The sequence below is a fragment of the Ruditapes philippinarum genome, unplaced genomic scaffold, assembly GCF_026571515.1.
Source record: "Ruditapes philippinarum isolate M1 unplaced genomic scaffold, ASM2657151v2 ctg14432_1_1_1_1, whole genome shotgun sequence".
Taxonomy (NCBI): domain Eukaryota; kingdom Metazoa; phylum Mollusca; class Bivalvia; order Venerida; family Veneridae; genus Ruditapes; species Ruditapes philippinarum.
The window spans coordinates 11,776-23,325 of record NW_026859353.1 but is presented as its reverse complement, the minus strand read 5'-3'; the positions used below and the strand labels follow the sequence as shown (position 1 = coordinate 23,325).

At 38.9% G+C, this 11,550-nt stretch overlaps 1 protein-coding gene across 1 annotated transcript; it reads right to left on the bottom strand.

Moving 5' to 3' along the window:
- Positions 1-11: 11 nt before the first annotated feature.
- Positions 12-10,342, bottom strand: LOC132756208 (uncharacterized). The gene is made up of 2 exons (XM_060747215.1): positions 10,235-10,342; positions 12-1,387 (listed from the first exon to the last, which is right to left on the bottom strand). Exon 2 carries the CDS (start codon positions 1,384-1,386, stop codon positions 115-117), a length of 1,272 nt encoding a protein of 423 aa, XP_060603198.1. The 5' UTR covers position 1,387; positions 10,235-10,342; the 3' UTR covers positions 12-114.
- Positions 10,343-11,550: the final 1,208 nt, after the last annotated feature.

Here is an 11,550-nt window from a genome sequence, read left to right as displayed (position 1 = left end):
TGAGAATTATAAGGCACAATGAAGCCTTGGCTCTGAACAAATTTCAGGAGTAGGTACACATCCCTCTCCCCAGTGAGCATGAAAGCAAGCTCCTGGAGAGAAGTAAGTTGTTCCCTATACCAAGGAGCATCCATGAAGGGCCTCTGAGCGAAAAGGCACAGGTAAATGTTTAGACATCACATGGGCCTTGAGGTGTCTGGCAAATGTGGAGCATCCGCGTACCGGACACCTTGAATCTTTTCTCCAGCGAACCTTACACTCCTTATTGCTTTCCTCTTGGGCAGGACTGTGTGAGCTTGGATTGGCCCTATTAGCACCCAGCCTAGCCCAAACTGATCCTCCGGCAGGGGGATTCTGGTTATTAGTGGAATCTGGTCGACCATGCATTCGATCAGACCTGTAAAAAACTCTCGTGGTAACTTTTACCTCGCGGTTCTTGTCTTCTGGTCTGACCGTAGGGCATTCCTGATCTTCCCAGGTTACATCTGCCTGAATGTTTCCTGGTTCCACCAAAATGTGCACCGGAATCGGCTCTTCTGGAAGGGAAATGAGGGCCTCAGGCAGGGCCTGATCCTCCTCTATCGGGAGATCCAATATACTTCTCCCCTGTAATCGCCCAGCGAACCTGGCAGGCATGGGCAGGGCCTGATCCTCCTGTATCGGAAGATCCAAGACACTTCTCCCCTGTAATCGCCCAGCGAACCTGGCAGGCACAGGGATATCTAGATCTAGAAGGCTCCTTATAGGAGGATTTAGCTCATTCTCCTGAGGGAAAAGTGGGAGAATTGCTGGGGATTGGGACTGGGACAACCCCCGTTCATCCTCGTGAGAGGGGAATGGGGAACACTCTTGTGGCCGCTGTAGAGGGAGACTTTGTACCTGTGGCAAAGACAACCCCCGTTCATCCTCGTGAGAGGAGAGTGGGGGAAAATCTTGTGCCAGCTCAAGAGGGGGCATATGGCAATCAGGACTAGGGTTAGTGACAGTACTTGTCACTGCCCTACGTCCTCGCCCACAGGGACTAGAGATATTCTCCACCACTCTTTGTCCCAATGGCCTTGCCTTGCCCCTCCCCGAGAGCTTATTAGCCACAAAGCTCCGCTCTAAGATTAAGTCAGCTCGGTATCGGAGCTGCCTAACAAATCGATGATCCTTTTTGAGCTCAGCAATCTGATATTGCCCAAAGACAATATCCTGCAACTCCTCTTGGGACAAGGACACCACCCCAAGTTGGTTGATAAGGTCCCGGGGATTTCCCCAGAGCCTTCCCTCCTGAGTGGCCTGCCTAATTTCCCTAACCACCCGGGCAAATTTATCAGGGATCTTCCTCCACCCCCTTTTCGGACTTTCATGGGGGGAGCTTGATGAACTCCGACTCCTGGGCATTCTGAAAAATCAACCGTAAAAACATGTATGTTCCCGTCCCTAGTTGTCATCATCGTCTGCCTCACATTTTGGACATTTATATTTTGATATATTTTCACTTTGGCTTTCGGTGATTCCAACACATCTGCCATGAAACCAGTCATCACACCAATCACACCCGATCATAAATGAGCCGTCATCTGGCTTTTTACAAAGGCAATAAAGTTTATCAGTTTGATGACTTTTTAGATTTTTGAGTTCACTTACCATCCATGAGGGTATTTTTTTCCACTTTACACAATTTTATTCTATCATGATTGATAATCTTAATTGATTTTCTTGATCGAACTCGATAAAGATAGGGTGATATACGTTGTATTATTAACCCTGGACCGTCCCACTGATGTGATAACTTTTTGGACTTCCCCTTTTTAGTAGCGGAATTTAATATAAAAACTTTATCTCCTACCTCATACTGTTTCATATTTAAACGGGTATCATAATCACGCTTAGAGACCATTTGTTCTGATCTTAATGTATTTCTAGCTATTTCATGAGCTTCTTTAATGGTATCTTGTAAATTTGAAACATATTCATGACTAGACTCAAAATGAATTTTCGGAGAAGGGTATACTAATTCTAAGGGCATCACGACCTCCCTGCCCAACATTAGTTTATTTGGTGTAAAGCCAGTGCTTCGGCAAACTGAAGATCGTAAGGCACCTGCAATTTGAGGCAAACATTCATCCCATACGTCTTGCTTTTTGTCTACGAAACAGCGTACGGCATCCATTAATGTTCTGTTATATCTTTCTATTTGTCCGTTTGCAGAGGGTCTATAAGCAGTGGTTCGTTTTTTATTGATTCCTAAAAGTTGGCATATTTCCCTAAATAATTTACTCTCAAAATTTGATCCCTGATCCGTAAATATCTCTAATGGCACCCCAAACCTGGAAAATACATGATTTACCGTTGCAACAGCAGTTTCTTCAGCGGTCTGGGATTCTAAAGGTATGCATTCAATCCATTTAGTGAATTGATCTATTACCATCAGACAATATTGGTTTTTTCTTTTGGTCTTAGGGAGTGGCCCAAGGAAATCCAAATGTACGCGTTCCATTGGGATTCCGGCATGATACAATTGCATTTCCCACCGGGCTTTCTTATTTGCTTTTTTCGACATTGCACATTCCGGACATTTCTCAATATAGTCCTTAACATCCCTACTTAAGCCTTTCCAATAATATTTAATTTTAACCTTTTGCTTTGTTCTATCAATACCTTGATGGCCAGAAAGTGGGATATTATGACATAAATATAGGATGTCTTGGCGTAATACTTTGGGAACTAAAACTTGTTTTTCTTGGTTAGCTGGGTTTAATCGATAAATGATGTCCTTCTCGATTGTAAAACAGTTTCGGTTTATCCAATAGTACTTATTTTCAGCATTAGACAAAAATAATTCATTCTCCTCGGGCATTTTGCTATCCTTTAACCAATTGAGAAGAAATGCAAATGAATCGTCGTTTGCTTGCTCTTCGGCAAATTGGGATAAATTAACTGCAGTGGTAATATTAACCTCTGGATTGACAGGAGATATCCCTGGATCCCATACCCGATTATGTTTGTTCAATTTATTTGTTGTTTTTGTCAAAGGCACTGCAAAATCAACATCCTCCGCAAACCTCCCCCAATTTTGATATGCGCGTTGACAATAATGGCAACCATTACACGGCAATTCTTGAAGAGAATCTCCCAGGCTATATTCGTCGCATTTGTTTTGCTCTTGGACGATTCTAGATAGAGCATCGGCATTTGCATGTTTATTGCCGGCACGATGTTGCAAAAGCATGTCATATTGACTCAATTCTTCTAGCCATCTAGCTATTTGACCTTGGGGCTCTTTGAAACGCATTAACCAGGTAAGGCTGCTATGGTCCGTGCGAAGAGTAAATCTCCTCCCTAATAAATAATGGCGGTACTGTCTTGTAAGACTCGGTTTGATTGAGTCTGTACATGAGAGATAATGAATAAGTGCAACATCCCTCACGCCCCCTAGCACCGGCTTGAGCGGTACTCAATTCTCAACACTTAATAGTGCTGGCATCAATGATCCCGAAGGACCAGAAAATATAAACCGTACTACAGCAAGAAGTTCCTTCCGTGAAGTGCAATATTTACGTTGCTCTTTGGTCAGGGCATATGAACCATAAGAAATCACTCTGGGCTCGTCATTTTGTACTTGTATTAAGACCCCCCCGATTGCTAGATCCGAAGCATCTGTATCTAGGATATAAGGGTCATAATTGTTGGGTAAACCAAGTACTGGGGCTGTAACCAAAGCTGATTTTAAATCAAGAAAAGCCAGCTCTTGTTCTTTTCCCCATATGAACTTATTTTTCCCTGTTAATTGATATAGAGGACGTGAACGTTCAGCAAAATGGTTGATGAACATTCTATGATAATTCACTAGTCCCAAAAACTTCTCCACATCTTTGGAAGATTTCGGGACCGGCCATTCGTTAACTACTTTTACATCTGTGTCTGATACTTCTAAACCAGTAGGCCCTACCCAGCGTCCTAAAAACTCTACTTTACGTTGAAATAATACACATTTTTTCGGTTTGAGTTTCAATTGATATTTTCTAAAACGTTGGAAAATGATTTGAAGGGTATGCAAATGATCATTAAAATCTTTACCCATGGCCAGGAGATCGTCCAAGAAGGCTAACACAGTGTCCCATGTCAACCCTTGCAAGACCAAATTCACAACTCTTGAGAAAGTGGCCGGAGCATTGCACAAGCCAAACGCCATTTTTACAAACTCATATAACCCATACTTAGTACTAAAAGCTGTCTTTTTACGGTCACCTTCTTTTATGCTTATTTGCCAGTATGCGGAATTTGCGTCTAGCTTCGAAAACCATCTTTTACCAGACAACATATCTGTACAATCTTCAACCAGGGGCAAAGGATATACATCTTTCTTTGTTAGATCATTCAACCCTCTATAATCAACACACCACCGTACTGATCCATCACGTTTACGGATCAATACTGGGCTCGAAGACAAATCTGAATACGACGGTCTAATAACACCTGCTTTCAACATTTTGTTCAAATGACCTTCTTCCTCTTGAACAAAAGCCATTGGTGTCCTACGAACTTTTTGCTTTATAGGCCTTGCATCCCCTGTATCAATTTCATGTTCAAGAGCTGAGAAATTGCCTAAATCAAATTCATCTGTCGCGAACACATCTTGATACTCTACAAGTAATGCCTTTAGATCTTTCTTTTCTGTACTATTTAAATTTCCCACTGATCTCTCATAAAGGTCAGAAAGATGAACGGGTAATTCAATATTGGGGATACCTTTTGCCTTATTTACCTTGTTTTTATTCAAATATTCAGGGGGAACTGTAGGTGCTATACAGACTTTTTCGGCTTGTCCTAGACAATCGTTTTGCTTTAATTTTACATTATGATTAGACAAATTAATGGCGTTAATTTGCACAAACTCCCCTGATTGTACCAACCTAGGAACAAGTAAATTTTTAAAATATGATAAACAAGATCAACAAGGAAAGGCGGCGTTCAATGAACGCAACCCCCATATGACCCAGCAACAAGAACTAATGGCAAGGAGCCCAGGCGGACCCCAAACATAAAAAGGACAGGGCAACGACACGTTAATCATTAAATGATAAATAATTTGTAACTGATTAGGAATTCAAAGAAAATAATAATAGGCCCACAAAGGGGAAGGGGACCCGGCGGGGAAGGGGGGGGGGGGGTAATCAAAGAAATAAAAACTAGAGGCAATGGGGAAGATACTTACCGTAGACGAGAAAAACAACCAAGGGACACAAGCAAAAGTGTCACCAAAACAGTATGAAACAACATAGACATACATCTGAGGAACACAGTGGGGCGCCGCCTTGGAACGGTCAGCAGCATAATAATGACTGCTGGGGAGTTTAAACCGGTTAATGGTGCACCAAACCTCGCTCTTAGCCCCACCATGTTCCTATAAACGAGACAGTGTAAATAAAATGAATCCCCGCCAAGTGAAATTCTAACAGTTGTCATGGTTACAAAAGGTTAAATAAGTAAACACTAAAATGATCATGTAGAAACATATAAAAGTAAACCAATGACCATAACAAAAGTACTCAATGTCCTAAAGGAAGACAGAGCAACAAGAAAATCACCTACAAGGGCCCGACGAAGCAAGGCAGAAGACGAACATTAAGACAATTCAGTCCCAAAGGGCTTTACGAACTATCCATCATAGAGTCTCCACTTGGTCCGTCAGATGCAATCAAAAGAGGAAAGCGTAGTGTCCAACTGTAAAAGGTTGAACACTAAACATGCAGTATGTCTTAAAATAGTAGGGTCATAACTCTTTTAATAAAACGTTTAATGATTTTAGTAAAAAACAGCAGAAAAATTACCATGACCAAAATCTTACCGAGAGTCTGTAAACCACATCGCCATAAAAACCCAGGCTGGCTAATCCCTTGTCGCAGAAGAGTTTTTAAATCACTATTGAATTTAGAAATTAAATCAAAGTTACGATTGTAAAATTTAGTAAAATATTTCCGTAATTTATGATAGCGGGTAGCCCTGTTTTAGAAGCTTGCTGGTAATAAAAATATTCCGCTCGTTGAAATCCTTTACGTTGCTACAAGCTCTAGCGAATCTAATTAACTGAGAAACATAAACCCCGTAAGATGTTGCATGGGGTACGTCTCCATCCAAATGTGGATAATTAACTATAACAAAAGTCAAAGTCATCTCTTTTATCATAAATTTTCGTGTGAATAGAATTGTTGTTGATAGTAATATGAAGATCCAAAATGATGTACAAAAATTTCAAGAGTTCGTTTTATTAAGTTGTAGTTCATGCGGATAAATGTCAGACACCATTTGATCAAAATAAGGATTATCTAAATTAAAAAAATTTCATCAAGGTATCTGGAAGTATTATTAAATGCGACTATAACATCTTGTTGTTTCTCTTCAGAGAGACTCAACATAAAGTCTCTTTCATAAGCAGTACAAAAACAAATCGGCGACCAGGGGTGCACAATTAGTACCCATAGGAATTTCCTATGATCTGTTTAAATAGGGTATTACCAAACCTGACATAAATGTTGTCTAAAAGAAAAGAGAGTGCTCTACAAACTTCGTCACAGGTCCACATAGTATAATGTTTAAACAATACCGTTAGTAAAAAAAGCTTTGTTAGAATTACATGCTAGAAAGGTAACTTTTTCCCGTGCAAAAAGTTTTCTGAATTAGGGAAATTAGTTTATCATTGATTAATTTATGTGGCAAGGTTGTATAAAGTGTAGAAAAATCATATGTACTGACAGTTGAAGCTTGAAAGTTATTAATTTTGAATTTATCCAAGATTTCACCAGAATTTTTAATTGACCAAAAGAGAGATGTTTGCCTGTGTTTTCATAGACTTTATCACAATATCTAATTACATGTGTTTTAATGGCAGTCAAACAAGACGTCAATAAAATAGAAAGTTTACTTGTAGTGCAAGATGTAGAATTAGCAATAAATCTGGCTTTGTAAGGTTTTTTATGTAATTTAGGAATCCAATACATAATAGGAAGTTTTGAGCTCTTTTTCATTAATTTGGACTTTAAGATTGGAAATATTAGTAATATGATTGTTTTACAATGTCTTTTTCGGAGGCAGAGGTTTTAGAATACGCATTAGTGCTATTTAGTTCCTTATTGCAAAACGTTAATGTAATGGATTCGTCAAACAATTATAATATTATTAGCCGCCTTGTCCGCTGGCACCAAAACAAATTTTGAATGAAAAGCTAGAATATCTTTTTTCAGATGTCTTAAAGTAAGTCTTGGTTTAGGTGGCAAAAGATGTTCATTTCCACGATAAAAATTAATACGTTCCCCTTCCACATAGTAATTTAAAACCTTCCCCTTCCACATAGTAAGTTCCTAAATCGCCTTTTACCCTACATGGGATCATTGCTCCTGATTTTGGCGGAATTTTTATGGTATGCAATACTGTTACTTTTGACACTTCCGGCACCCCTTCCTCAATATTATCTGTCATTTTAATTCTTTGACCTGCAATCTGAATGTATGGATCCGGGATATTGATGTAAGTGCCATGTTTGACCATCAAATCTTTTCCCAGAAGCATATCATTGCTTATTGGTGCTACATAAATAGACTCCTCAAAGGTACACTTTCCTATTTTTATTTTTAACGGCCCAACAATTAAACCTTGCATATGGAGATCTTTACCCGCAGTTTTTAGTGTAACTTTCTTTACGATAGGAATAAATCTTTGTTGTTTTAGATTTTCAAAGAAATTGGACGAGATAATTGTTACCTGTGCTGCAGTATCTATAACAGCTCCTATCTTAATACCTTCAACATACGTTTCTATCTTAAACAAGGCTCTGTCTTTCCCAGTTGATTTATTACTACTTCTTCAACCTCCCCAAGGCCCTCTTTATCTTGCCGGGTCGAGGTTAGGCCTCCCATTCCTCCGACCCACTGTCGTTTAAATCATGTTGAACGAAAGCTACCTTTTTGTCTGTTCGCTTTTTATCATCTGTTTCCAATGACCGATTTTCTTACAATTGTGACACGGAGATTTCGAAGGAGACTGTGATTCACGGCGTCTTCGTACTGTGGTACGCCCACAATCTCTCTGAAAATGACCCCACTTACCACAATTGTAGCACCTGCTATCGGACGGACTTCGGGAAGGGGATGGCGAATATCGTCTTAATGATCTTCTTACTTCCTTCGCGAGGTTATTTACTGTGTCCTCCATCTTATCAAACCTTGATTCTATACGACTTAATCTTTTTTCTACTTCATCAACTCTCGAAAACCTGATATTGGATTTATCTCGATTCTCAGACAGTGCAGAAACGGCTGCCACTTCCACCTCCTGAACTGACCCCTTAGATGCAGTTTCTCTTTTATTATATACTAATCCTCTAGTATATTTAGCCCATTTTACTTTATCAATAGCGTCATCCATGGTGCTAGGTCTCATATTTGCTACACTCTCACCTGCAGCCTTGTCATTCAATCCATGACAGAACCGCAGAATTGCTTGACTATTCATGTGTTCATCTGGAAGATTTCGAAACGCTTTTGTCGCTAATGTAAGGATTCTATCAGCTCACTCATCTAAAAGCTCATTTTTATCTTGACATGCATTGGAAAATTTAATCATCGCCGTCTCGGGTAATTCTTGGTACCCAAACCGACGTTCCATCTTCTCAATCAATTGGTCATAATCTAACTCAGGATCCCTATCCATAACCAGAGCATAGTACTCACTTGCTGAATCGGTCAGGCTCATACATAAATAATCCAGTTTTTCATCTTCGGTCCACTCATTAATGCTTGCGTATTTTTTAAATTTGCTTTGGAATGCTTTCCAACTCCCCTTTCCATTAAACGTTAAAGATTTGGGTAACTGACTCAATCTAGGTCTTTCACGGCGAAAATCTCTGCTCCCCCTATCATCAGAATGTGAATCTCTTCTCCCCCTATCATCGGAGCGAAATTCTCTGCTTCCCCTATCATCAGAGCGAAATTCTCTGCTTCCCCTATCATCACGCCTCGTTGAGCGATCATCCGTATCAAAACTATACAAATAATCCTCCCTACTTCGTTCACCCCCCTCCATACGCCTTGATGAATAATCGTCTCCAGTATCATATCTATACTCACTTCTTCCCCTCCCCCCAGAAACATTATCACGCCTACCATACCCCCCATCTTGTGGTCTTGGATAAGGTCTAAATTGAAATTGTTCTGGGTTAGCAAATTGGTAGCCATATGCTTGTGGTGGGAATTGTGAATAGATCTGCGGTCTTTGAACCACAGTATCTAAAGTAGTCTTTAACATATTTTGCATTTGGGATAAGACTGTTTGTACCGAAGTTTCATTTTCAGGTGAATTAAAATTAGTATAATCTCCCCTTCTACGCCCTGATTCTGGTAAATTTTGGGTTGTTTTTGAACGGGTCCCCCTGTGGGTGTGTTTAGCATTTCTATCATCAATAGCAACCACTGTATTTTGAAACCAATCTGGCTTTTGTTGCTGAGGACTAGTTTGTCCCTGTTGGGGACTGCCTTGTTTATTTTGAGGACTAGTTCGACCTCTTGGTTCTTCAATTTTTGTATCTGGTATTTGCGGTGCAGATATAGGGTCACCAAAAATACTGTCTTCAGCTTGTTCTGGTTGTTTTTTGCTATCATCATCTGAACCTTCATCGGATAATGTCATCATTTCTTTTAGAAATTTATTCCTTAACAATTGTTGTTCATCTTCAGGCATTTTGGAAAAAACAGCTATTTCCCAAAAATCTTTTGTAGGTCGAAACCCTTTAATTCCCATTAATTCATTTAAAGGGACCCTCCCAAAATCTTCTCGTATTGCTATTATTTTTAAACCAATTTTTTCCCCTACCCGTGGCAGCAGGACCAACTCATCAATAGTTGTGGTATCTAAATCTACCACCCCCATTTTAGATATTTACTACTGATTTTATTTACACTGGGATTTCTGAGAATGTGAGGCAGACTATTCAATATTAATATGTAGATTCTATATTAATTATTTATTTCCTGTGATAAATTTCCAGTTTTATTATATCAATAATATGACCGGAAACAATTAATTTGAAAAATAATGTTTATAAATGTAATGTATATGCAATATAAATATGACTATTAATTTCTTTGGAAATACAGTAGTTCAACTCTTGTACTGGTTACAACACTGTGATTGCACAATTTACTTTGTTATTTAAACATAAAAATGATTGAACACAGAAAAATTAAAAGCTTACATTAAAGGGGATTGCTGTATATGGTTCTGTTGTTCTTCCGTCTCTGTCGAGGATTTGACAGGAATGGAAACACTAGAAACAGGACAGGGCTTGCTTGGCAAGTGTGGATGTACCCAACACTGTCAAAGACAGGTCGGGTATACGTGAAAAGACGAGTTGACGATTCAAACGATGTATTAAATTCTAAAATGATAAAGAATATATATATATTAATAATGGCCAAAAAGAAATAAATTTCGGCCGAAAATAATGCACGGAGTATTTACAAATTACAATAATTTGAAAATGTCTTAAAAGATCATAAAAAATTAAAATTCGAAATTAAAAATTAATTTCGGGATGAAACTAAAGAAATGAAGTAATATTTTTAATGATACAATCGTCAATAAATCACTTTATTTCACGTGGTAATATGGCGGGCGAAATTTCCCGAACTTTTTACAGGTTGGGATAAATTGCAAAAATCTTGCAATATTTGGCTGCTCGCAGCGCCAATAAAGTATTACTCACCTAAACAAAGATGAAACTCAATAATATCAGCCGCAGGCAAACTGTAAAAGTCGCACACTTCGGATGATTGCAAGGATATCTTTCTTCTCAGTGAATACCAACAGGTTCAATTTCAGCAGGAAGAACGGATAAGGAAGTGACGTCACTGGGGAGGGACTGGTTCCCTGCATTAATGCAGGTGGACTGGTATTCGGATAAGAAAACCTACGAATACTACAATACTACAATCATGAAACAATCAGAGATAATACTTCCGCCAATTAACAATTCGAGATAATACTGCCGTCATAAAAAATGGGGATTATACATATACGCAAAGAAACAATCCTGTTTAATACAACCGTAAGGAAACAATCCCGGATAATACTGACGCAAGAAACAGGCCGAAATAATACTGCATTCAAGAAACAATCAGAATCAATAATGTTTTCAAGAAACTATCAAAGATAATACTGCAGTCATAAAACCAATATATATATATCACTGCCATCATGAAAAAATGAAAGATAATATTGCCGTCAAAAAACAATCTAAAATAATATTGCCTTCAGAAAACAATCCGAGACAATACTGCCTTAATGAAACAATCCGAGATAATACTGGCGTCATGAAAGAATCCGAGATATAAGTACCGTCATGAAACAATAAAAGATATTACCACGTCAAGAAACAATCAGACATAATACTGCCGCTATGAAATACTCTAAGATATAACTTCCGCCATGAAAAAAATTCGAGATAAAAATGCCGTCAGGAAAACAATCCGAGCTAATACTGCCGTCATTAAACAATCCGAAATATTACTG

Excerpts from the sequence above, each read along its gene's own strand:
- LOC132756208 (XM_060747215.1), bottom strand. The coding sequence starts at position 1,386 with ATGCCCAGGAGTCGGAGTTCATCAAGCTCCCCCCATGAAAGTCCGAAA.